This window comes from Nothobranchius furzeri, chromosome 7, assembly GCF_043380555.1.
Source record: "Nothobranchius furzeri strain GRZ-AD chromosome 7, NfurGRZ-RIMD1, whole genome shotgun sequence".
NCBI lineage: Eukaryota > Metazoa > Chordata > Actinopteri > Cyprinodontiformes > Nothobranchiidae > Nothobranchius > Nothobranchius furzeri.
The window spans coordinates 45,038,634-45,066,051 of record NC_091747.1 but is presented as its reverse complement, the minus strand read 5'-3'; the positions used below and the strand labels follow the sequence as shown (position 1 = coordinate 45,066,051).

Below are 27,418 nucleotides of genomic sequence, written 5' to 3'. Positions count from 1 at the left end.
CCCATCAGGAAAACTGTTCGAGAAATCAAAGGTGTAGCAGAAAAAGGTCAAGAAAACCCTACAGCATCTCGAATGGGCCAGTTGGGGAAGTGGATGGTGTCACACAGGTGTCTGAGGTAGTAGATGTTGCAGAAGAGCTCGTTATCCAGCTGAGGGAAGCTGATGACGGGGATAGGACAGTACTGGTACAGCGCTCGCGTGTTGCTCTGCAGTCTGGGGCTGAAGTCAGCTATATGAGCTGCTATCTTCTCTATCATCATCCGCCTGAAACAGTTTAAGCAGGAACGTTTTTAGCTTCAAAAGCATTGTGATGTTACAGAACTGAGGCCACTTCACACCTCATCTCACTGCTCCAAATGGCCTCAGGCGTGTCAAATTCACCAAGGAAGATCTCAGAGAAGCCCTCAGCCTCGTAGTTCTCCAGATAACAAACCATGGCTTCAGGCAACACGGGTCCCAGAATGCTGCGCTGCACAATGTCCTGCCCCTTGGACTGGAGACACAACAGATAGTTATCTCTTTGGACTCAGAAGGCTTTTATTTGTTCGGAGTGGGTTTGAAATGAGCTTCACCTCCTCCGATTTGAAGGCTTGTTTTAAGTGAGTGTACTTCAGGAACCTGAGGAGAACACAAAAATATTAAGTGTTACATCAGGTATGATGTGTCCAGGCTGGTCAGATAGAAAAACATCAAGGAACAGAAATGGAGCTGGAAATGTTTGTAAAACAAAACAGAAAAAAAAAAATAACGTTATTATTTGAAGATTGAAAATTATGTATTTGTAAGAAAAAGGTCAAGCTTACCAATAAAAGAAACTAATTTACTGGAATTAAATTGTAATTTCTTAAGTTTTAATTTCATGAATTTACTAAAAAACAAATAAAAACAAAAAGTCTTAAATTTGCCAGAATGTTTGATGCGACTGTTGCATCGAGTAAGGATTTCCGGAAATTATCGATAAGGTTGAATTTAGGGTTGTCACGGTAACCGGTATGGCGGTAAACCCCGGTAAAAAAGTTGACAATAAAAATAACCGTCCAGTTTTTAAAAAACTAAATTATCTCGGTGGGTTTACCGTGGCCGCGGTTTCGGCGCGGTGACCCTTACCAGCCACCGTCGCTTCAGCTGAAGTTCCCGCGGCGCGCACACGCACTTTTTAGTTTGCAACGGCACCAAAACTTTGAAGCTGAAATAATGGCCGAAGGAGGAGACGGCAGCGCCCAGGACATCCATCAGCCCTCAAAGAAGACTAAATCGGAAGTATGGGCATATTTTGGATTTCTGAAAAATGCTGAGGGACAGTTAATAGAAGACTGCTATCCCGTTTGCAGAACGTGCAGGAAACAAGTGTCTGCAGAAGGCAGCAACACTTCGAATCTCATGGCACATCTGCGTGACCATCACCCACGTCTCCACAGCCAGTGCAAGGTAAGTTAACGTTAGCATTTTAGCTGAAATGCATGACGTGAGGACTTTTGGTTGAGGGAGAATGCAACGAGTCACTATATACTGCAGCCGCAGCGTCCTCTGCCAGCATTTAAACCGTGTCACGGACACCCTGTTGCTGGATGAAGCATCTTATTTGTTGATGGTGAAGAGAAATATACAATTAGTTCCTTGTCATTGATTTGTTTACTTATTCAATGCCATTTATACTTGGACATTTGGATTTGATTACATAGTGTAGTAGTTATTTTAGTAATTTGTTTAAAGTGGCTATTTATTTTAAATACATATTTTTTTAAGGTTGACTTGTACAGCGCTCAAGTCAAGCGTGGACTGGAGTTTTAGATTTTCATTTTGATAATGAAGAAAACAAGTAAATGAGAAAACAAGTGGTGTTTCTTTGATTTGTTTACATATTGTTTATGTTTTGAATGTTTGGATTTGTATAATTTAAACCTGCACTGACTACTGTAACATGTTCAAGAAAAAAAAGCTATTTGTTCCTTTACTTGTGAAAAGTTGCACTTTTGCTAAGGCTTTGTGTTATTTTAGGTTTAATAAACACTGTTACACCTTTTCAAAACTATTTCAGTTTGTGTAGAACAGGACTATCAATGCTTTCTGAACATATGCAACACCGTTTAAAAAATACCGCGATAATACCGAAAACCGTGATAATTTTGGTCACAATAACCGTGAGGTTAAATTTTCATACCGTGACAACCCTAGTTGAATTCAGGGGAATTTTTTTTAAAACAAAAGAAAAAGAGTTGCTTTTTGATGTTTAAAATATCAGGAAGATAAATCATGAGATTAAAAATGGTTTAATCCTTCAACAAGTTTCTGGTGGAGTCACAATCTATTGCTTCTCATTTTAGCTCCAACAATCCAGAAGAAGCATGCTTTTACTTTGTTGAACAAAGTATTTTTATTAACCTTCACCAACTATAATAAATTAGCACATGCTTTTACTTTGAAAGGGTTTCTTAACTCTCCCACTGTCTTTACGGGAGACCCCGCGAGGAAAGTTGACCACTGAGCAGGATTGACGTGGCAGGGGTGAGGTGGTGCTCCCTCCTCACCCCTGCCACGTGGGCCCAAGGGATAAACCATCAACCCTGCTCAATGGTACACTTTCCTCGCGGGGTCACACCCATTAGGACAGTGGGAGGGTTAAATGTCTAAATTCACCCTTTGCAGTTTACAGAGTATCCAGATGTCCTCGTGAATTTATGACTTTAATCCAAGATAATTTTTTGTTTAGTTCTGTTTATTTTAGGTCTTTTACTCTCAAAGTTTTCACCGTCTTCTTACAAACTAGTGAATATCAGAAAAAAAAGGGGAAAAGGGAACAAGTCTATGTATGCATATGTGTATATATAACTTGATGCTTCTTTCTGTGTAACTTGTTTTCTCTCTTTTTATCAATTCATGGGTTGATGTTGTGTCAGCCAACCAGTCCAGAGACTATATTGTTCAAATTTTTTAAGAATCATGATTGTTTCATTTGTATTAATGTTATTTTAGTTAGAAGGGGCAGATAACATACGCTTTTCTTCTTTCTGTCCCCTTTTTCATTTTGGCTTTTGGCAATTTAGTTGTGTTTTTATTTTGATGTCAATAAGTGAAAATAAAGTTAAAAATAAATAAATAAAAAATCCAAGATTTTCCACGATTCTTATATCTCCACATCTGAACTTCCTCCCGTTATTTTATCATCTAGATCAGCTCTAATCCACGTCTGAGACCAAATATTTTAAAAGCCTTCATTATGTCACGCCATCACAAAAAGGTGAAACTGATGTTAATGACATAAATGCCCGTGTCAGCGCTCAACAGGTACCTCGCTACAGGAAGCACATTGGAGCCGGTGTACATCATGATGAAGAAGAAGACTCCTGTCAGATAGAGGCGCTGCAGATTGGGGTTGTCCTGCATCACCAGGAACAAAAGGTTGGCAACTTTTTCCACCAGGATGGGGTCAAAGGTTAACAGCAGCTGGAGGAAATGCAGAAAAACAAGGGAAACTATTAAATCCCCCATCATTCTACCCAGAAAACCACTGGAGTACAACAGACTTACCTGAACGATGTGTGGGAGGCAGGCATTATCGCTGATCATCCTCTTGATCTTAGGTAGAGGTCGGATGATGGCATTGTCCTGGTCCCTGGGTGTAAATAAAGAGCTGTAAGTATGAGTCACACGAGAAAAACAACAAAAATAGCAGCCGTGGCGTCCACCTGCTGGGGTAGTAGGAGCACATGGTGATGAGCATGTTGAGGATCATCGTGGCCAGATCCGATTCGTTCATCACCGACTGTCCCGTTGCCAGCAGGCACCACTTCAGCTGAGGGATGGCCTGCAGGGGGCGCCACCCATCCATCCCTTGAGCCCAGCAGCGCGTTTTAGCATTCAGGACACCCGTGTTCCAAAACTCCTGCATCTGGAGAGGAGAAAACAAACGGGAACACTCCAGATTATGACTAAAAATATCTCCTCAGATTACCATCTGTACTGGACTATATAAGCTCAGACATGATCAGATGTTGTTGAAGACACTTCTTCACACCTTTAGGTGGTTTTACAAAAACAAAACCAACAATAAATCAAGAAAGTGTAGCAAACCTCCTCAAAACTAAACGGTCCTCGTCTTTCTTTGTCCGCATTCCCAAAGTACCACTCCTTCTCCCCCTCCCTCTTCATGTCCGGGGACGCCTCCAGCACGTTGCTCTGCAGAAAAACACAAAGCAGTGTAGGTCGTCTGTCCCGTTAAAGACCCGAGATATAAGATGTTCTCATTTTCTGGATTATTGAATACTACTGATTGTGTTTGATTTGTAACAAGCTGTAGTTAATACCTGAAGTGGAACAGTAGCTCTGCTGGTGTGCAGATGGGCCAAAGTGAGCAAGTCGACCATGATACGAACTCCGTTTGAATCCATTACTTCCTTCACATTTTTCTGCACAAATAAAAAACTAAAGAGTAAAAAATGTGGTCTAGATAACAACATTATGCACGTTTCCTTCATTTTAGAGCATACCTTATGAAGAATGAGCTTGTTGAGGAACAGGATGAGTCTGTCCCGCTCCAGCTTGTCTGTACACTGTAACATAGGTTAGATTTTACGGATCTAAACAAACGCGTGTGCATTGACAGCGTGCCTGCACGTACCCGATCCAGCATGCCCACAACGTATTTTGTGTCTGTGAAGGGACCGATCTCCTCATAGCACTTGCTGTAAACGATGGCGAGCGCTTGCAGGCACAGGCACTTCATCGAGACTTTGGGTGTGAGCAGAAAGCGGTGGTAGAGCTCGTTGAAGAACTCGTATCTACGAGCACAGAGAAGAAGAAGAAGTCTGTTTTGGATCTGGTGCAGAACAAAAACGCCGGCGTAGCTTCGCTGTAATCTTACGATCTCTTGATGGCGCTGGATTCTGTGTTCTCATCCTCCTCCAGCAGCAGGCGCAGGTAATAATCTCCTATTTTTATCTCATCGGAAAGGCACTCGTATTTCACCTGCAGCAAGAAAACACACTAAATCTTTATGTTTCTGTGGGCTTCCAGTGATTGTGAAGATTATTGTATGTTCTGAGGACAAACCTCAAATTCCTGATGGTTCCAGGAGATGACGGTGGCGTTCCCGAGCTCACGGTTCACACTGAAAGCACGCATCTCCCCCTCCAGGGCATCCCGCAGCTCCTCCCTAGTTTTAAGGTTCCAGATGAGGTTGGAGCGTGCATGGTCCAGCTGAAATCTGCAAAAGGAGAGTAGTGAAGCAAAATGAATGTTTTAGGACTAAAAGTTCAGGTTTGTGCTCATTTCATTTGTCATCAAAACAGCCAAATGTCCTCCTGAACCTTCTACCTGTAATAGAAAAGCTCCCAGTTGGATTCGATCTTAATCCTCTGCCTTCTCTTTCTCAGGATGACGGGCTTTTGGTTTGGATTCTGAAATCAAACACAAACCCTCGAGCTGGTTAAAGTTTTGTTACCATCCTTCTTTGTTCCCAGATTAGGACATGAAGAGGAGATGTGAAGTTAAAACGATGACAACATGAGCGACGTAAAGAAAGGGCAAACAGATGGCTTCATTAGAAAACATGAACACAAAACCCAAAAACTTTTCTGGACAGGAAAAGTACAAAAACGGAACAACACCCCAAAAATGTTGCAGACAAGATAGAAATCAAAATACTTTAAATGCCTTTAACTGTCTTGCTGCTCCTCAACTATTATTTACGCTTCCAGGTCAAAAGCATCAACACTAGTAAATAGATCTCTGCTTACAGTAGACGCCCCAGACTGAACACGGTCATTTATTCACTAACAGGTTGCATCAGGAACTTACAAATATCCAGTTTGGTTACTGATGCTTCCTGGAATCAACCTCGGATTTGAATAATATGTAAAACCAGCTCTTTGAGGATGTTAAATCATGATTATAAAGAAAGAAAAAGAAAAAAAAACCACCCAAGATGTGACGTGAAGATTGAAAATAGTTTGTTGGGGGGGAAAGAAATGAGAAAAAGGAGGAATCCCACCAGTTAGTCCTACTTACCAAGTTGTTTCTGTCCTGCTGCATTGTTTGACAGCAGAGAGAGCAGACAGGAGAAGGGGAGAGTGGAGCAGAGACAGAGACATTACTGTTCCTCATCTATCACAACAAGGGTCACAGATCACTAACGTGGGAATAAACATGTACACTACTACATTAAAGTCCTTTACAATAAAACAGGTTGATATCTTTACCATAATTAGCTAACAAAAACGCAGTTTGTGATTGGAACAAGCAAACAAAAATGATTGAGGAACATTCAAGAAAGCAAAGCAAATCACAACAAGTGAAGGTATTGAAAAGAAAAGCAGGACGGACAGAGAACATTCACGTGGAATTAAGATTTTAGATCAGATTTTTATGGATAAAAGAATAAAGTTGCAGAAACGGCAAACAGTGAGCCAAAGCTTTATGAAAAAACTCAAACCACTAATTTTTTCTGCAAAAAATGATCAAAAATATAAATATAAATAGACCCCCCCCCCCCCCCACACACACACACACAAAAAGACAAAGCGGAACTTTAAAATCGAAACACTTTGCTGCAGTTTGCACTTGCACACAAAGGGCTGCAGAGAGAAATCCAAGTAGAAACATATTGCAAAAGCAAAATCAAGTGAAACTCTCAGTCGGTGTCAGAGCAGACAATGATTTCCATGCAGAAAAATCCCAACAACAGCTGGAGCTGCAACAGTCACACCTGAGCAGACAAACCCAGCAGAAGCAGCCGTTTGTTGGCTTAAAGATCAAGTTAATCAGATCTAGCATGAAAAAATAAGTCCTCACCTCCTTCTGAGCAATGCCCATCTTATCCCTCCAGTGCATCAGCACCAGATCAGCCTTCTCCTTGGCAAACTTCTCCACCTCTTTGGCTGCTTTACCTGCGATCCGCTGCCACTCAGGCACCTTGTTGCGATTCAGCTGGTCCTGCAGGACGCAACAGCAAAGACACAAAGTCAAGTTTCACGATGCTACTCTGCAGAAACGCACAGATGTTTGCTCGAGTACCGAAGCGATTTTCAGGTTGTCACGGATGTGCATCCTGTCCACATCTCTTTCTGGGACAGGATCGGAACTGTCCAAGTACGCCAACAAACCTGTTGGCTGCAAGCATGAAGGAAAACAAGACATTAGAATAAGAAAGAGACTTAACTTAAAATAAACACATCAGTGTCACTTCTTTCAAGAGCTTTTAGAGAATCATCAGATAACTTTCAGCTGACAGAAACTCACCAGGATCCTTTTTAGGAGGTTGGTGGCCACAGGGTTCTCTGCTGTCCACAGTCCCACCAGGTGACGACTCAGTTGTCTGATACAAAAACAGCACAAGTGAGCTACCGAGTTGATGCATGTCCTCTGTTCCCATCAAAGAGCCATTATTACCCGTTTCCCACAGTAAAGAAAACACTGGGAGCCACAGCAGCCACGGCATGGCCTACCCTCAGACAGCAGAGAGCTGATTTAACCAATCACAACAGGTGACAGCAGCCGGTACCGGTCGCTCGTGTACGTCAAAGTTATCTTTCATAAGACAATAATCAATAAAACGATTTATATAACGTGGATCCAGAAGTTGTAGCCCGTCTCTGCCTACAATATTTTGATATTTTTCACCCTGTTGGTGGTTTTACTGAGCAGGTGCCACTTTTGTCATACGTTTCTTTTTAAAACATGTTTAGACTGTTCAGAATCCAAATCCAGGCTCTGTCACATTTGATAGTTGTAATTAAACTTTGTAGGTGGGGAAGGTCAGAAAAGGATCCGATCATTTTGTTTTTCCCTCATTTACAGTGACGGATATATGGCTCTGGTGTTAATCAAGTTAAATTTTATCTCTTTGCAACAATTTTCACAAGAAAACAGAACAGTTAAAAGCAGGGCTTGGGTTGACCGGACAGTTCCCGTATTTGACCGTTTATTTTGACGGAGAAAGAATAGAAAGAATTACCCCGACGCATGCAGACGAACTGACACTTTATTCTACGCACATCGCAGATGTAGCTAAATCACTCAAGAAAAGATTCCCATCTGAACATCTGAGTTGGACACTGCTCAGCGTGCTCTACATAAGGTCCACAGCGAGCTGAAGATGTGGAGAGGGGCTTGGAGCACGTCGCAGAACCATGCGGGAAGATTCCTCCGGCTGAAGCGAGACGTGTCACTTAGAAAATGTTCCCTGATTATGAAACTTTGGCTGAATAGTGCTTGTTCCTGTCTCCAATGTGGCGACGAATCCAGGAGCTGTCTGAGGAGAATCCCAGAATCTCACATCCTCTTCAGCTCAGAAAGCGCATATAATTACGCACAAGCGTGTCTCACAGTAAGACCGGGTTGGAACTGTTCAGGCTTACGCAGACAATCTTTACATTTAGAATTGGCATACAGATGTAAAATTAATGCAGTAAAATATAAAGCTTTTTATTTAAATATCCATTCATTATTTTACAAGCACAGAGAGCTGCATCAGATGGATGGAAGAGCCGCATGCGGCTCCAGAGCCGCGGGTTGCCGACCCCCGGGTTATATACATGTAAAATCAGTAGCTCACTGTTTGTAACGGGCATTATAAACAGTTCACGGTAGAGAGTTTGACTCCATCAGCCTACCGCTACACATGTAGATGAATGTTGTCAAGCTGCATCTACTTTAGATGAAAGCATGGCAGCTGGAGCTGCAGACGTGGAGCGGGTGGAGGAGGAAGGTGCTATTAGAGACGAGGCTCAAGGGGGTTTAAGGAGTTGAGCAGAAAAACATCCTCTAAAAACTTCTGTCTGCACTTTTTGGATTCGCCTTCGATTTAGTCTGAACGGCTTTCCATCCAGTTTTAGTTGCTTGTCATCTATTAAAATGGTTGACTCCACTCTAACTCAGCGCTGCCCATGAGCACAGCTGATCTGAGCACGGTTCAACAAAAGGGAGAGAAAAAGGATAAACCTCCAACCTTATTTTAATATTGTAGACAAAAACCACAGCAGAGCATCGTTTTACCTGCAGGTATTCACCACTGAAGCAACACTCAACTTCTATGAGCAAACGATAATAAAACAAAATGAATCAGGAAGAAATTATATTTCTGCTTTTGCATTTTTCACTTTAAATAATTTTGTGCTCTCATCACATTTAACTTATATTTTATTTAGAACCTCTTCATCTTTATTCATTTTATCAGAATTTTTCTGTTACATGTTTTGAAAAAAGATCATAAAACAAAAAATGCTTGAAAGGTTTTGCTTTTTTAAAATAAGATTTGCGCATACAAATGTTCTTTCTTACGTCTACTCCAATGTACAACGCCAGGCCAAAAATAAGGTCGCCACCAAAAAAATAAGTAGTAGGGCTGATTGTAGCCACAGCCACCAGCGTGTGCCCGTAGCCACTAATGTCTGTGACTGTTATCCCGTATACGAGAACAGCCAATGGCTTTAGCTGCGAGTTGCTGTGACAGCACCCACTGCCCGGACGCCGGACTCCTTTACGTTGTGGTTTTGCAATAGGTCAATGCTCAACTGAGAAACATTGTTTTGGTAATTTCTAAGTAGTTAGAAACTTTATTCATATTTTATGTTTAACGAATGTCTTTGGTGTACTTTGAACTCGTGCTCGATCATATTATGCTAACGTGGCTGCACGTAGCACAGTAGCTGTGGTCCTAGCAGTCGACTGCTATGCTCATGGCACATTGGCTGTACCTGTAGCACAGTGGCTAACTTTCACCATTAAACATTGCCCTGAGGTCTACTGTTTTTCTTCCATTTGATTTGACCAGATGTGTAAGCGAACATGGTAATTCAGGACATTTTTCCAGCCACATTTGTTCCTCCCCACTATTCGTTTCCAGTTTGGACAGTTCAGTTTTAGTTGTTTCTGCAATTTCCTTAGATGTTTTCTCTGCTTGATGCCAATGATCTGACCATTCTCACACAGACCAACATCTTTTCCACGACCACCAGATGTGTCTTTCCACATGGTTTAAGAAATAAGAAGCAGATCATTGCACCAGTTGTGGTTAAATGACTTGTTACCAGCTGATGTAGTAATTATCCAATCGGAGGCTCAGCCCTATTTGCTTAATGAAATCCAGGTGGCGACTTTGTTTTCTGACCAGGTAGGTAGTGTATTTGCTGTGAGAATGCTCCAGAAGATATAAACAGAAGAAATTAATGTATCATCGTAAATATTACAGCACAGATTGTATCGTAATATAGCTTTCAGGACACATTACCCTTCCCTACTAAGTGTGACTGAAACGAATGATCTCAAAACATCAATGAAGGTTCTTAAGCTGCTAGTGTGCATCGCAGGGCATCAATTTCACATTGCAGGATTTCTGAACAGGTTTTGATCGTTGTGAATGGAGATAGTTGTCACACACACACACACACACACACACACACACACACACACACACACACACACACACACACACACACACACACACACACACACACACACACACACACACACACACCTCAAACATTTTGTATTTTGTTTCTGAGAGTCAGAATGCAACTGTAGGAGGAAACAAATTTAATTAGGACACTGTGTGACTCAACTAAAAAAGAATTTGCACAATGATCTGACTGCTTTGTAATTATGTTTTATGCACCAATCAACCAAAAACTGGTTGCAAAAGAGTCATGTGACATGGTGCTGGCTTAATGTGATGCCATCTGAAAAGCTGCAGTTTCCACAACTCCTCGTATAGTCGAAGCATAGTTACGTCCGAAAGCACAGCAACAACTCATTAACCCATTCACTGCCAATGATGACTAAAGTCGTCATTTGCATTTTTTTACTGTGTGGGTGTCGGAACGAGCCCCCACACCGTGAGAACAAACATCTCAGCTCTAAAGCTGATCTCCACAGACGTCACGTGATCAGGAAGCAGACAATCCACGTGTTAGGAGATCGTTTTGGGCCGCTGCTGTAAAAAGAAGTGAGGCGTGAACAAGAAAAGCTTCTGCTGATCAGAATTCGACAACGGCTTATGAAAGATTGAATTAAGCTCGAAACTCGTGGATTCTTCCTGATGTAAGAGGTGGGTCTACTCTTTGTTTTGTAGTTTTGGCGTTTACATCATCATAGAGCGCACAACGTTCTTTGACTCTTAAAAAAAAAAAGGAAAAACACTGAAAACGTCGGCAGCGAAAGGCTTTTTCTGATCAGGAAACGGCTGGCAGTGAATGAGTTAACGGTCTAAAAGTACTGAGCCGTACCTGTTGGTGAGCATCCGCTGGTCGGCACTGATGGTGAACAGAGATGTGTGGAGATGTCTCGGCAGAGCCCCCTCACTTAAAGCCAGCTCCTGCATCTTAGTGGCTATTTCCTTTTCTCCTTCCTGAATTTAAACAAAGATCCATTCATTTCCATCAAAAATCAAGAGCTTTAACCCTCCCACTGTCCTAATGGGTGTGACCCCGCGAGGAAAGTTGATTATTGGGCAGGGTTGATGGTTTATCCCTTGGGTCCACGTGGCAGGGGTGAGGAGTGAGCACCAACTCACCCCTGCCATGTGGACCTTTAAGGATAAACCATCAATCCTGCTCAATGGCCAACTTTCCTCGCAGGGTCACCCATAACGACAGTGGGAAGGTTAAGAAATGAGATCCCAGTCAGACACTAACCTCAATGATGGCTTTCATCACCAGACCTGCTCCCTTCACTATTGCCATAGAGGGATGCTAAAGGAAGGAAGAATCAAATCGATAGTAATCTGTGGTTTGTAATCGTGACTGTCCATCTCTTTACTCCTAACCAGGGGTGTAACGGTTCACGGGGGTTGTTCGGTTCGGCCCACTTGCATACCATTTCGGTTTATTTGTTTCATTAAATAATGAATTTTTCACACACTTGCGTGATTTAAGTGCAGCAGATAAAAGACCATTGGCGAGTTTCTGCACGGCATCTCCAATAGACAGCGCCAGTCCACGGGCATCTACGTAGATATGTCTGTGGCGCAAATACTTTGTGAAATAATTAAAGACACCATTTATATTAGCAGCCTGTGATGACACCCGGTTCTGCTCACTATAGAAGATGCGTCAGATATTAAATAAATAAACATATTATCATAATTGACAGGAAATTAATCAAACAGAGCCCTTCAAAACACTGAACCGAACTGAATACGAGTTTAGCGTACCGTTACACCCCTACTCCTAACCTTCTTACCTGGAACAGTTTAAATAATGTCCGCCCATTGGCGGCGACCATCTCCAGCAGCATGTCAAACTGCTGCCCATCAGTGGTCTCGCTGTAGGGCGCGCAGAGAGCAAACGTTAAGAAGTCCAACAAGGAGCTGATGACCAAAGCTCCCGTTCCATGATCCTGGGAAGCAATCAGATTAAATAAAAACCGTCAGAAAAATGTTAAAACTACTTCTTCAAAACAAAGTTGAGCTTGTTTTACTTTCCAACAGAAACAAAAAGTGAGATTTACCACATTGGTGATGAATTTTTCAAGAAGGTTTTCCAGAAACTTCTTGGAAGACAGAAGAGAGGCTTTGTTCAGTTGCTCCTGTCGGAGGTCATAATCATCGTGCATCGGCTGGAGGTGAAGAAGAGGGAATCATCTCAGTCCAAGAACAGATACCAGTAGGAGATGACTTAGGTGATACTTACACACATAAGGGCACACAGTGTGTCTATAGCAGCGTGAGTCACACCGTTGTTGTTCCTTTTTAAAGCTTTGACCGTTTTTACTCCCAATTTTTCCCTAAACCTAAAACACAAATGAATACTAATTAAACATGAAGAAAACCTTGCTCTAGCATCAACAAAGACAACAAAAGACTAACGTAAAAAGGAGGTCTGGGGTTGGAAACACAAATTATTCACTGCTTCAAAAGTAACTTGATGTTTCTTTTATTTCAAAAGCGTTTAAGTTGATTCTGTAAGAGAAACAGCAAGCTGCACGTGCAATGAATCCTTCGGGAACAAACAATTTTGACTCTTTAACTTCACAAACTACAAGGAGTAAAGAGTAAATAACAGATCCTCTCATACATCTCAGTGACCCCGAAGGCCTGAAGACGAAATGAAAAGATAAAACGTTTAGAGTCGAGCCTAAACTGAGGCAGACAGTTAAAGTGAAGCGACGTAACCTCGGCTCAGAGATGAAACAGCACAAAGATGAAAGAGGTGAAGATGAAAAGCAGACGGACAGAGGGCAGACTGAGATGTATGGATTAATATTTACGTTGCATCTATGAGTCCAGACCCATGACCAGACCTTGGAATGACAGAGCATGCCTGTTACCAGCAGCTCGGGTAAACTACACCTTATTAAGAGAAATAAAAGTGTTATGACATGTTTTATGTACTTAGGCAGCTGGGTGAAGGCCTGGAAGCCAGCCTTGGAGGCCACCAAGCGCCGAATGGCCTGAAAATGGCTTTCCAGCTCAGAGTTTGAAGATGGCAGCTCGCCTTCTTGTGATAACAGAGACAGGATGGCGTTGTTGATGAGCTTCTCTTTGTTTTCTGAGAAAAGGCCCTACATTTTAACAAATTAAATAAGAAGACATGAGAATTTACTCGTGCTCAAACTGGTCAGATGGATTTTTCTAAAGACGCCAAACACACTCACATCTTGGGTTACAGCGTGTAACACTCCGCTGTAGGATATGTTGGCGTTGAATCGGAACACCGCGTCAGCAAAGTTTCCACCTGCATGAAGCAGAAAACACAACCCAAGAGATTAGCACCTGGACTGTAGGAATCTTTATGAATCATCTGCTTCATTTCTGCTCATCTCTCCACACAGAAACCAAGTGGATTTCTATTCATTCATGATTCTAATACAGTACCAGCATACTCAACGGGGAAGTCACACAATGCAACGCTGCGAGTCATAGATTAACCTCTACAGAGGCCAAACTTCAACATCACTGAGGAAGTGGGGAATTATTTCTGACAGAAGAAAACAAAAAAGGGCCAACATCCAAACATGGGCTCTAGATTGTGCTTCAGGAAAGACAGGACTATGAAAGCTGGTTTCTCACCAAGTTGTAATCAGCTGGAGACAAAAATGCAACAAAACATGCAATGGTTCACTTGGAATGATATCGAATCAGTAAGTATGTTTATACATGACCAGGTCACGCCGGGAGTATGACACAGCTGCATGCAAACTGGAGAGTCACAAAGTGTTCCAATTATGTGTCCATTTAATTGCAACTAATCCTAGTTTTCCTGGCTATTCATTACCAACAAACTCCTGACACCTGCAAAGATTCTTTGGCTGTTTTCAAAAGCTCTGAGACCTATCCACCCATTTTTGGCTGCTTATCCGGAGTCTGATCGCGGGGGAAGCAGCCTAAACATGCAGACCCAGACCTCTCCCCAGCCGCCTGGGCCAGCTCCTCCAGAGGAATCCTAAAGTATTCCCTAGCCAGCTGTGAGATATAGTCCCTCCAGCATGTCCTGGGTCTTCCTTTAGGTCTCCCAGTTGGACGTGCCCAGAAAACCTCACCAGGGAGGCATCCAGGAGGCAACCTAACTAGATGCCCGAGCCACCTCAACTGGCTTCACTCGATGTGGAGGAGCAGCGGGTCTACTCCAAGCCCCTCCAGGATGACCGAGCTTCTCACCCCATCTCTAAGGGAGAGCCTAGCCACCCTGTGGAGAAAACTCATTTTGGCCGCTTGTAATCGCAATCTCATTCTTCTGGTCACTACCCAAAGCTTGTGACCATAGGTGAGGGCAGGAGCGTAGATCAACCGGTAAATTGAGAGCCGTTTCTTCCGGCTCAGCTCTCTCTTCACCACAACAGATCGGTACAGCACCTGAATCACTGCAGACGCAGCACCAATCCGCCTGTCGATCTCACGTTCCATCTTTTCGTCACTCGTGAACAAGACCCCGGGATACTTAAACTCCTCCACTTGAGGCAAGACCTCACCTTTGACTAGGGATGGGTACCGAATTCGGTACTTTTTAAGGTACCGACCGAATTCCATAGTACCGACTGAGCACCGATTCACGTCATTTCAAACGGTGCCTTGTTTCGGTACCCGTCCATCATAACAAGAACTTGCCAAGACAGCTGCGCATGCGCAAGAGCGTTATGTCATCGCTCGCTGCGAACCAGTTGTAAACAGAGTAGCATGGTAGAAAGAATGCAGGCTAAAGCTTGGGTCCACTTCACTAAATGTGATGGGCAACTGGGTGATGATGAAACCAGCGACAACGATCTAAGTGAGACATCCTCATCTTAATCTGCTCCGGTAGGTAATTATAATTAGCTTGATATGTTAGCTTCCGTTTCGCTAATGGTGCGTTCGCTTTCTCCTCGGAACTCCGAATTCCCGACTAGAAGAACATGAACACGCTCTAAAGTTTGGCTTCACTTTACTAAATGTGACAGGTGATTGGGTGAAGACGAAACCAGTGACAACGATCTAAGTGTGAGGCATCATCGTTTTAATCTGCTCCAGCAGCTAAATAAACTGTTTAAGATAACGTTAGCTTGATATGTTAGCTTCCATTGCTACCATTGTTATCAGCTAATGGTGCGTTCGCTTTCTCCTCGGAAATTCTAACTTCCCAGTAGGAAAAATCAAATGAAAAAAGACGAAGATACACAGTAAATTTAGTTCACAGTAAAGATGTTTGCTTCAGTTTAATTATCAGCTTATAAAACTACAAGGACGATGTTAAAATACAAACAGTTGTATGTTATTTATCGTGATATATATCAAATATGGTTATATATTGAGAAAAAAATATATTTAATTATTAAAGAGAATTAAAATAATAAACACTCAAAAGTATCGAAAATTGGTACCGTTAAGTACCGGTATCGATTCGTAGGTACCGGGAATTAGTACCGGATTGATTCAAATGTCAAAGGTACCCATCCCTACCTTTGACCTACCCTTTTCCAACTCAAGAACATGGTCTCGACTTTAGAGGAGCTGATACTCATTCCAGCTGCTTCACACTCAGCTGTGAAGCTCTCCAGTGAGAGCCGGAGATCACGGTCTGATGATGTCAACAGAATCACATCATCTGTAAAAAGCAGAGTCTCAATCCTTAAGCCACCAAAACGGATCCCCTCAACCTCGGCTGTGCCAACAAATCCAGTCCATAAAAGTTATGAACAGAATCAGTGATAAAGGGCAGCCTTGGTGGAGTCCAACTCTCACCGGAAACGAGCTTGTCTTACTGCCAGAAATGCGGACCAAGCTCTGACACCGGTCACAGAGGGACCCAACAGCCCGTATCAGAGGGCCTGGTACCCCACACTCCTGAGTACCCCCCAAAAGGCCTCCTGAGGGAAGCGGTCGAACGCCTTCTCAAAATCTACAAAAAACATGTAGATTATGTCACAGGAGACTCTGCCAAATGTTCCCAGCAGACCCTCACAATATGTTTGGGCAGGCCAGGTCTGACCGGCATCCTCCCCCTACATCGAAGCCAACTCACCAGTGGTCAGTTGACAGCTCTGCCCCTCTCTTCGCCCGAGTGTCCAAGACATGCGGTCACAGATCAGATGAAACAACTGCAAAGTTTATCATCGAGCTGCGGCCTAAGGCAGCGTTTCTCAACCCTGGTCCTAAAGGTGCACTGTCCTGCATGTTTTCCATGTTGGCCTTTTAAACACCAGTGTTTTCCTGCTGCCACACACCTGACTTAAATGAATGGATGATTAACAGGTATCTGCAGCACTTGAGATCCTCCTGAAGAGACAATGTAAATCAGGTGTGATGAAGCAGAGGCAAGGAAAACATTCAAGTCAGTGTGCCCTGAGGATCAGGGTTGGAAAACTCTGGCCTAAGGTATCCTGGTGTCAAGAGCACATATGGACACTTATGTCTGAACATGGTGTTCATTATGGACAATCCATGACGAACACACAAGTCCAATAACAAAACACAGCTTGATTTCAGCGGGGCTGTTCCTCCCCACCACACCACTCCAGGCCTCACTGTCTTTTCCCAGGTGAGCGTTACAGTCCCCCAGCAGAACGAAGGAGTCACCGGAAAGAGCGCTCTCCAGCACCTCCTCCAAGGACTCCTAAAAGCGTGGGTAGTCTGCACTGTAGTTTGGTGCATAAGCACAGACAAGCATCAGGACCTTTCCCCCCACACATAGACAGAGGGAGGCTACCCTCTCGTTTGAGATGGAGGGCAACCAGTATGCCCACTCCTGCTCGGCACCTCTCAGTGGGAGCAACTCCAGAGTGGTAGAAAGTCCAACCCCTCTCAAGGAAACTGCTTACGGAACCAGAGCCATGCGTCGAGGTGAGTCCGATTATATCTAGTCAGAACCTCTCGTAACCTCTGGGACCCTCATTAGGAAACTCAAGAACCTCTAAAAATGGATTATGCCATTTTGGAAACTCCCCCGCTTTAGATGGTTCAAGCTCTGATCAAAAATATCAAGGTGGTCAGACCAGATACTGACTTTAAAGTAACACTAAAGAGTCGTTAACACTTTATACTATTGCTTTCCAACTGGTTTCCGAGGTTCTTGAGACAGAAGCTTGAGTAGCTTCACATGGGACTCGGCTCTGTAGCCCTTGTGGCTTGTTTAGTATCAGATGGCATTGTTGCAGAAGGGTTGTTTACATTTGTAGTTCCACTTTCAACCAGCAGGAAGGAGAAGCGGGAAACTTATTAAGTGTTGGTTTAAGTCCAGTACAGCAGTTCAGACTCACTTTTTGCCTTACAGGCTGCATTACTTTCTATTCATTCAACAAAATAAAAAGTGACCTTTGCTTAGTGATGCACATGAGTAGAATTTGATCAGATGAAAGGCTGCAACTCACTGGGAGGTGCTGCCAGGAATCTGAGATGCAAACTCTCCACCTCCTCATCAACGGGCATGCTCAGTAAACCCCACCGCTGCCCTCTCTGCGTGGAGGCCATCTTTACGCACACATCCCTGTTACCTGAAGCTCGGACTCCATCGAGCAGACTGGCCAACAGAGAGTCCCTGCAGACATGCAGATAAATAAATTCAGCCAAACCCATCACGGATGACTTGCGTTAAAGGAAGAGGACGATGTGTAACTAACAGAATTAAAAATACAAAGCTAATTTTTTACACAAGTAAACCTATCTGGTATACATTGTAAATGACAGAGCTAGTGCAAAGAAAGAAAGATGAATGCTTGTGTACCTTTCAGTAGATGAGTACTTCCTGATCTGACCTCGGATGAATTCCACTGTAAACACCTGAGGGTTGTCTACATCACAGATGAGAGCAAACACCTGAAAGCAGATGAGATGAAGGTAAACAACAACTAAAGCACAGATTGGATCTGTTCATTCAAACACAACCAGAGTAGAGTGTCTGACACCACTGTGACTTTATATTAGAACTCCAACTCACCTCTCCGAAGGGTTTGATTGTGACGATGTTGTACGAAGCTGGATCTCTCTCCACCAGACATGTTTCTGTTAAGGCAAAAATTCGTTTTACTGGCTCCTGGAAAAGAACACACCAGGACCAAGATGTTAATCATGATTAAAAACACAGAACACACAACTACTAAAGGTAAAACGGCCGATTCCAAAGATGTGTGCTTGTGCTGAAACGGCAAACACACAATTAGGTCACATCTAAACCTTTCAAAGCACAAAAGTACCTTCTTAGGCATCAAATGTTGTTGAGTATCCTGAATATTTAACTAATAAGTAAAAAAAAACTGAAACATTACAAAAACAATGTTGCACAGCACATTGGATTGTGTTAGCATTAGCTTATTGTTAGCCCTAGCTACAGCCGGCTGTGGCAGGGCTGTTTATGACTGTTGTAATTCTGCTTTCAACCAGTAGGAGGGAGAAGCTGGAAACTTATTTGAGTTGAGCTTTTAATTCCTAAACACTGACCTATCAAGGGTACACAACGTAGTTATCAAAATGTGTTTGGAACATCTAACTGAACTTCATGTCTAAAACTGGAAAAAATCCAAACATGAATTGAATTAAATTGTTGCACCAAATATAAAAAATAACTGGATGGAAGAAGAACGAAGCGGAGCGGGTTCTGACCGGGTGTCGAGTCGTGATCTTCTGCACCACGAACTCAGCCAGAGAAGTGATGCTATCGTCGGAGCTGTACTTCCCCAGGCGATCCGTTACAAAACCCTCAAATGACAGCGCCTCCTTCCTCAAACGTAGCGTGATGCCGATGAAGTTTCCAGCGTGCTCTATAGCGCTGCGGATGATGTCATCTCGATTCTCAGAGGCAAACAGGTGCTTTAAAGTAAAAATGAAGAAAATGTTTTCATTTTGTAACGTACGGGTGAATAAATGCAGAATCCATGCAAACGTACCAGCCTGCTGAAGCCACCGTAGAGGATGCTAAATCCTCCCTGGTAATCAGAGACCTCCACAAAGCCCTCGATATTCCGGTAGTCATAGGAACACACCACTCTGTTGGTGTGGGGGTCAATTTGGTCAATGCCACCAGGCGTTACCTCTAAGCTCACGGGCTTCCGTGTGTCACTCCAGTGATGCTTGTAGCAGTTGTAACGCTGTGACACACGATACACACGATACACACGATACACACATTAGAACACTTGAGCATAGAAAAGATTTTATTTATCTAATTAAGGAAACAATCTGGTCTTCAGTTGGTCTATAAATTAACAAAACGTTGGCAAGTATTTAAAAAAAAATGAATTTATAAGAAACTTAATTTATTTAATTTCAATTATTTAATTTGAAGCCCTTGAAAAGACCAGACCAGTTTAAGTCCTAAAAAGATGATTTTTGACTGCATACATTACACCGATATACAACATTAAAGCAATTTTCTTCAATTTTATGACGTCAGTACTTACCCTACCAGTTATCTTTCCCTCTGAAAACTCTGTTCTGAATCTCTGTAAATAAATCACAAAAACATAAAACCATGAAAGATCGGTCGGCTCGTTCATCATTTCTATGCAATCATCAGAACGGATTTCAGAGCTACATCTAGATCTATAAACAAATAAACTGACCTAATTTTCTCAGAACAACAAATTATCTAAATAAATGAAACAGATTTGAATAATAAGTGACCACAGCAAACACCACAGACATGGGACCATAAAATAGTGTAAAAATAAACATCTGAAATCATTTAAAATCGTGCACTTAAGGTGAATGTTGCTGCCAGAGGTGCAGCTACGGGGAGTTTTATTCCTGACCAGTGCTTCTGTGAGCAGCTCTGTCCGGTGCTCTGTAGAGAACTTCAGTGTTTCGGACTTCTTGCCGCTGCCTTTGCGGAATGTGAGGCTGAATTCTGTCCCCTGACCTCTTCCTACGGGGCCGATACCACAGATGTCTCCATAAGGCCACTGGAAACAGAAACAATCACACGTGAGTAAAAGGTTTTAGAAGTTAAGGTCGTCCATATCTACAAACCAATAACTGTTATAATTCTTTGTATTTGTTGTTATGTTCTAATAGCTTAAAGCTAATTTTTAGCATGCACTGAGTAACGTTCTAAACCCCTTAAGGTGATATTTCAGTTATTCAGAAGTGTGTTTGTGTGTTAGTTATAAATAATCACCATTGTCTACAGTAAACGGTTCCCTGAACAGTTTCCGTTCAGAGAAACGAGACAGATGAACTAAAGGCTGATGAAGAAGCAGTGAAGACATAAGTGTGCCCCCACTCCAGAAGGTTCTTTACATGGATCTATGTGTTATTTACTAGTGCAAACGTCACCAGCAAATTCCAAAAATCAAGTCCAGCAAGTATTTCAGCCAAAATAAAAGTCTAAAATGAAACTAACAGCTGTGTGGGGACTTCTGAAATGGTGTTAGAAGGAAGTGCTGTAAAATCTAGGAGACTGGAGCTATTTTACAACATAAAAAATTATGATTTTTAGAAATAAACACTTTTTTAAGGCCAATTAACACTTTTTAAGGCTAAGGAGTAGGCTTGGGCATCGAGCAGCGACTGGAACCGGTTCCAACTGTTAGTTTTTCCCGGAATCGTTCAAAGGTTTTTTTTTCTTCGATTCCTAGTTTAGATTCCTAGAATGCCGACGGAAAAGGAATCCGCGGCCGATCTCCGTGAAAAATAAACAAGATCTGCAAATTGTGATCAACACTTTTCAGAGCTGATCACACCAGCTGTCTGTGTGCAGCACAGAGTCCCCGCTCCCTCTCCATCCGGTGCGCAGCGGCCAAATATAAACAAACGCGTCTGCCAGACTTTTACTCCGTAATGTAAACTTTTAACTTCTGCAGCGAAAAATGCGCTGTAGAGGAAACTTGTTAATATACGTCAACACGGTGGATTTCATAGAAGCTTTAAAGAACAAACTCTAGACGGTGTGAGGTGAGTTTGCCTCACTGCAGAAATAAAAACACACACGGAGCGTCAGCAGTCAGACGCAGCCACTCACCAACACTCGTGTGTGTTTGTGTGCGCGCGCGTGAGTGTCAGAAGGCTGAACCTGTAGAATAGTTAGTCATCATGCTCGAGAAGCTTCTCTGTGGTGGACCACAGCAACTTCTGCCACAATAAATAATAATAATTATAATAAATAACATTTTTTATTTCCTTTTGAACCATTTCTGTTGAGTTTTAATGTTTAAAATCTGTTAGATTGTTACTGACAGCAGCTACGTTTAAGTTTCACTTTCTGTTCTGACTGAATGCTGCTGCAGGTAAGAAAACAGCTGGACGTTTCTGGACATGTTGGAGACATTTAGCCTCTCATCCCAGAGGCTTCTTCCAGACTTTGGTTGTGGTCAGAAACAAACACACTTGGTGGTGCTGCAAGTCTTTTTCTGTTTTTCTCCAAAACGTGTTTTTGTCTAAATGAAGGTGATGCTGTTGTTCATAAAATTAAAATTCATGTTGAAGTTAAGATTATTTCATCAAGTAGGACCTGTGGTTAGCTGGCTCATTTAAAACATGGAATGTCTCGAAAGAATCAGAAATCGATAGGAACCGGAATCGAAATGAGGAATTGGAATCGGAATCGTTCAAAATCAAACGATGCCCAACCCTACATGAGGCACTAAGGCTAAGGAGGTGTATCAGAGCTTCTTGTGGGGAATGTTTTGTACAAACTGACCTGATTTGTTACTTCTAGTGTGGTAGGGTTGTAAGTGGTAATGCCATGTGTCCCCACTGAGAAGACTCGCTTGTATCTGCAACACAAAGACGGGATGAGTCAGAAACACAGCCCACCAGCTGTACAGAAGCAACACCTACAGCAGAACAGCCACTCACACAATATTAGCCGTGAATATGGAAAGCAGGGTCCTTTCATCATTGCAACATCACGAACTTCAAACCTCCTTTGGGTTATATAAACACACATAGCTCTGGATTTTTAAGCCAACAAATGAGATGAGGCACAAGATAATAGTCAAATCTCACAAACCTGACTCTTACTTTCATCGTTCATTCTAAAAAATATATATCTGTTACTGTCTTCTTTATGCTTAATGGAGATTTGGTAAACAAAAGCAGTTTGATAGGCTGCATGAGCAGAATCACTTAAATACAACAGCCGCTAATTAAATGAAAAACTTGTGAAAGTGGGGCTTCACGCGATGTAGGAAGGAAGCGTGAAAGATGTGTACGTTTGCTTGTGAGCTAACAGGCAGGTTGTGGTTTGGCAGCAGTTCCAGCTGGCATTTTATCCCAGTTTCTAACAATCTGCAGTTTCTAAAAAAAAATAGTCATTTGAGGGTTTTGGTAAAGCAGAAAAAAGGACAAAACAAGCTAGATTTATCCAGGCTTATTTTATTGTAACGTTCTAATTCTATAAATCAGTGCTGCACATAAAACACACCGACTTTACTGCTTTCCTTGTAGCACATCCTCAATAAGCTCGGGTAACAACGCGCTCGAACTCGTAACACTATTGAGATGCAAAGTGTAAGAATATATAATTGAACCATTTTCACACATAATGCACATTTGCAGTTGAGTGAAGCATAGACAGGACAAGCAGCGTTCGCAGATGAAGCGTGAAGTTCAAGCTCTTCTGTTCTCTACAATTACACCAAATGCCATTTCCTTTTTAGGAACCATCACTAATGAACTGACGGCAGAAATGACACATTGGCTGATGCATCAGTTTGGTCTATTTAATGGCACTTACAGGATGTTTTGTAAGCAATTAGAATAAGTAGGATTCATGACTGCTCCCCCATCTTGGAAACACACCCATTGACTCGAACGGTGGCTACTGGTTGCTTTTACACTTTGCAGATGTTACGTGATGCCTTTGAATCCAGTAGAAATAAGGGGTCATTCTCAGGCAAATATTCAGAATTTAATTTTTAAATTTTCTGAATAACAAGAAAATTACATCGATAATCTGTTATTGCTAGCCTTAATTAGCATGTCGTTTACAGTATGAGATTGTTGGGGTTTTTCATTGCTGATGGGTCGTGGTGCACTCATGGACTGAAAGGAAAAACTCCAACTACATGATTTCTCAACATAAGACAATCTTAGTTCAAAACTGTGGCAGTAAAAGAGGTGGTCGATATGCCTTCCTAAAAAAAATCCAAGGCCTTTAACTAGCACTTTAGTGCAGCAGGGACTCACACAGCTAAATATACAAATAAAGCTAGAGCACAAGGCTGTTTAAAAGTACATTAAGCAGTTTTGATTGCTTTTAGCACCCCCTAATGTCCATTATTAATAATCTATGGTCAAAGCAAAAGTGAAACTTATCTCCTAGCTGTGCGTTTGTTTTTTTTAACATCTTACTCTAACTTCTGAAATGTCTTCCCAGCCTTCATTCGTGTCTAGAAGAGTGACTCATCACAAAAGTAATAGAAAACATGCAGGAAACATGATGGAAGCAGATTGCCAAGCCAGGTAAGTCCACAGGTGGTGGTCCGCCAGTCTGAAGTTGCAAGTGCAGTATTCTGGCCACAGAGGGCAGCAGGGCTCTGAGTGACATTTCATCAACCCCGAAAAGGGTCATTTTAGCACATACTGGCTCAAGAAAATGATTTAAAAATATGACAAAGGTGCATAGTATCCCTTTAATACATCCCATTCTTTAAGATCAACTCCTCTCAGCATCAGTTCTGCTTCTCTACCAAACAGATATGTTGGGCCAGGGACCCTGAGCCCTCTTCGTGTCTTGACCTTGGTTCCAAAAGGCTGATTGAAATCGACTGTCAGCACCAAGCTAGTTAATTATTCATTCACTCTGGGCTGACTTTGTTTCAATCTATTTTAGTGCACACACACAATCTTAATGTCCATAACTGGTGAGTTTGCAAGGCTGTTCTCGAACCGTGCTTTCGTCTCATGCACTTACTGGATGCAGAGTTTGTCATTCAAACTTAACCAGGATGTGAATAAATCCTCAAAATCCTCTTTAGAAACATCTGTTTGGTTTGAGAATGTGCTAATAACTCACTGAGTTACAAGCAAACTTGTTCAAGTCACAGTAGTGAATATTTCACAAACCACACTGCAGTGATTCAGATTTGCATTTTCGCCAAGAAATGTAAATCAGCCCGCAGAAACCCGTGATAGCTTCATCAGACGCTGCTAGATCTGCATAACAGAGATAAACATGGGTACTGCTGTTGTTTTAGACGTAGAATCAGACATCACAAAACAACTAATGTAGAGTACCGAGGATGCATGCTTCTGGTTTACTGTCCATCTGAGCCCAGTGGAAACATTTATGAGCAGAAAATCACCTTCTACAACGTGCACACCAAACATAAAATAAGGCACATCCATCCTGACTTAAAGGGGACTGTTTGAGGGATATCGTTATAAAAAATAAAATAACTCTAAAAACCAAAATCTAAATTAAGAAGCTTTACAGACTAAAAGTGCTGCTGATAAGGAGCACTTTATTCTCGACTTGGTCATATAGCACGCCACATCTTTAGAGCTCTTCTTTCCTTCCGTGGTGTCATAACATATCAGATTGGGTAACTTCCTGGACGGAACTCCTCAAAACCACCTCTCCTTTTTCAGAAAATGACTCCTTATTCCTCACCAATACCCCAAGCTTCTTTTTTATTTGGAGTGCATGACCGCAACACAAGATTATGTTGGAAAATCAACATAATCCAACACAACACAAACAGAGAAGATGAGAGTTAAATATATCACTTTACCAGAATAAGAATGGAGAAAAGACTTGATGCAAGCAAAATGTCAACATGTCTTTTTGCAGAAATGAATGTAAACACGCCATTAGGACAGAACCCATAAACAACACTCAAACAGCACTAAGAGGATGTAATTAGGTCTTTCAGACATCCAGCTGTGTTCACAACTTTGTTCAAGTCACCAAAACGACTCTAAACAACACTTAGTTCAAGCCTATAGGAAATTACAATGACAAAAATAAATTGAAAATGCTATTACTTCTGCTTCACAGTACTGTTTATAAAACACATGAGATTTTCTGTCAATGCTCCAATCAGAGGCTGAAGTCTGAGTCACGTAGATTGTTTCGCATGCTGACAGGAAAAACTGTAGCCTAGCAACGCTCCATTGATGGCTCTCGGTTGTGGGGCGGGTTCTAACGTTGTCTTTCAGATGATCTCTGCATGCTACTGGACAATGAACAAAGTGACATACTCTCCACAACGGCTGTCGGTAATTGAGGCGGTCAGCTGTTGAAGAAGGCAAAAATACATCCTTTTTTCTAAAAAAAAAAACTGAAATACATCTTTCTGCTCCTGATTCTTATAAAGCCCAAGTCCAAATAGTCCAAAATTGATATAAAAGTAATTTCAAACGAGCTGTTGCCATCTTGTTCCACTATGTTGCATCATCCCACCCACCAAACGAATAGAGGGCCCTGATTGGCCCACAAAGCAGATAAAGCACTGTGATCAGTTCGCAAAGCAGATTGAGCGCTATGATTGGCCCACCATTATGGACCAATCACAGCTCTCTGTGTTTGAAACCCCTCTAAAGAGCTGTGATTGGCCAGCCAGAACACTGCTGGGGCTGCAGAGGCTCCAATGGAGCGTTCCTAGACCAAACTTTGCACAGCAAGAATTTGGTCATTAGGGCCAATAATGGGGTAGGACTTAAAACCTGTGAACTACTACTACTAAACTAATAGAGACCAGGCTAAACTGGCAAAAAAATAAACTCAGTTGCCACTTTTCTTCACTGTTGCCCCACCTAGGTTTGCAACTTCTTCCAATAACTGAACTGGGCTTGAACTAGTTGGGGGCAGCAGTAGCTCAGGTGGTAGAGCGGGTTGCCTCATGATCGAAGTCATGGGCTCAATTAACGCTCTCGCCAGGTGTATTCTGCTGTTGTGTCTTTGGGCAAGACACTTCACCCAACTTCCCTGTGTTTGTGGTGGTCAGAGGGGTCGACGGCGTCAAATGGTAGCCTCGCCTCTGTCAGACCGCCCCAGGGCGGCTGTGGCTTCAAGTAGCTTACCATCACTAGCAGTGTGTGAATGTGAGTGTATGAAAGCATCTTTGAGTGTCCTAAAACGTGCTATATAAGTTCGATGTATTATTATTATTATTTTTAATATTAAGCCATGCTTAACATAGCAAAAAAGCGATGACAAAAAAATAAATAAAAATAGTATATATATATATATATATATATATTTTTTTTTTTTTTTTTTTTTTTTGTGTGTATATATACTATCTCTCAGGTGCTACTTTTTGCTTTGATCAATAATCATTTTGTTCACCGTTTACTATGCTTTTGCCGTTCTTCATAGTAGACCCATGTGATTTGGTGACGTAGGTGCTAAGGGTCACCTGTTTACATCTGGGTAACGGCGCATATCCATGCAACGCTGGACGGCAAAAACTTCATCTTCAGCCATTATCTGGATCTGCATCTCCATGGTTTAAGTTAACAAAATAAAACCTAGCAATTTAGATATTATTACTTTAGATCATCTAACACATCTATGTGCAGATGATTAAAACAAATAACATCTCAAAGTTAACGGGGTTTAGCGCAAAGTTACCAGATCTGTTTGAAATAGCTAATGAGCTGTGGAGGATGACAGTCCTCAGAAATGGTTGCCTGGACTTCACACAGCTGACGCAACGAAGAAGTAACAGTATGTCTTCTGTGTTGTGTGGGTTAATGTTTAAGGATCGCCATGACAGTTCGTCTTTGGAGATGAACAGATTCGGTTTCTTCCGACGAGCACGCTAACCCGAAACACAAACGAACGACAAAGGCTGCCCATTCCAATTATACAATGCATTCTGTATAATTATTGTAACAAGACAGTTAACAAGGGTCACACACAGAACCACACACTACACTGGAATTTTATCTGTTTCACACGTGTTTATTTCTCAGTAGAACTGATCTGCGGCACAGTTCTCCTCACTGCTGCCTCCGCTCATTCAGTGCTTCTCCCCTGGCTACTCGTGCCCCACAGCCACGCATAATTATTTAAAAATAAAAATAAAGACAATACCTTGTTTGTCTCTGGACATTTGTGGCATATACTTTACTTTA

General features: G+C 42.1%; 1 protein-coding gene across 4 annotated transcripts in view; it reads right to left on the bottom strand.

Annotated features, from left to right (window-relative positions):
• LOC107382559 (dnaJ homolog subfamily C member 13) overlaps positions 1–27,418 on the bottom strand; it is a 37,613-nt gene that overhangs the window by 5,657 nt on the left and 4,538 nt on the right. For 2 of the 4 annotated variants that reach the window (XM_015954738.3, XM_070553352.1), the window contains exons 3-34: positions 22,035–22,110; positions 20,149–20,298; positions 19,798–19,839; positions 19,285–19,485; positions 19,001–19,207; positions 18,339–18,434; positions 18,126–18,217; positions 17,773–17,939; positions 13,588–13,667; positions 13,325–13,494; positions 12,624–12,723; positions 12,442–12,549; positions 12,175–12,330; positions 11,628–11,684; positions 11,220–11,341; positions 7,237–7,312; positions 7,012–7,107; positions 6,790–6,930; positions 6,007–6,024; positions 5,314–5,396; positions 5,050–5,203; positions 4,862–4,965; positions 4,619–4,778; positions 4,488–4,550; positions 4,305–4,406; positions 4,072–4,176; positions 3,687–3,889; positions 3,529–3,613; positions 3,290–3,444; positions 573–618; positions 339–493; positions 63–264 (exon numbers count right to left, since the gene is read on the bottom strand). In XM_015954738.3, coding sequence (XP_015810224.3) covers positions 63–264; positions 339–493; positions 573–618; positions 3,290–3,444; positions 3,529–3,613; positions 3,687–3,889; positions 4,072–4,176; positions 4,305–4,406; positions 4,488–4,550; positions 4,619–4,778; positions 4,862–4,965; positions 5,050–5,203; positions 5,314–5,396; positions 6,007–6,024; positions 6,790–6,930; positions 7,012–7,107; positions 7,237–7,312; positions 11,220–11,341; positions 11,628–11,684; positions 12,175–12,330; positions 12,442–12,549; positions 12,624–12,723; positions 13,325–13,494; positions 13,588–13,667; positions 17,773–17,939; positions 18,126–18,217; positions 18,339–18,434; positions 19,001–19,207; positions 19,285–19,485; positions 19,798–19,839; positions 20,149–20,298; positions 22,035–22,110 — 3,772 coding nt within the window. The remainder of the gene's footprint in view (positions 1–62; positions 265–338; positions 494–572; positions 619–3,289; positions 3,445–3,528; positions 3,614–3,686; positions 3,890–4,071; positions 4,177–4,304; positions 4,407–4,487; positions 4,551–4,618; positions 4,779–4,861; positions 4,966–5,049; positions 5,204–5,313; positions 5,397–6,006; positions 6,025–6,789; positions 6,931–7,011; positions 7,108–7,236; positions 7,313–11,219; positions 11,342–11,627; positions 11,685–12,174; positions 12,331–12,441; positions 12,550–12,623; positions 12,724–13,324; positions 13,495–13,587; positions 13,668–17,772; positions 17,940–18,125; positions 18,218–18,338; positions 18,435–19,000; positions 19,208–19,284; positions 19,486–19,797; positions 19,840–20,148; positions 20,299–22,034; positions 22,111–27,418) is intronic. The other 2 variants (XM_070553350.1, XM_070553351.1) reach the window with 2 other exon arrangements.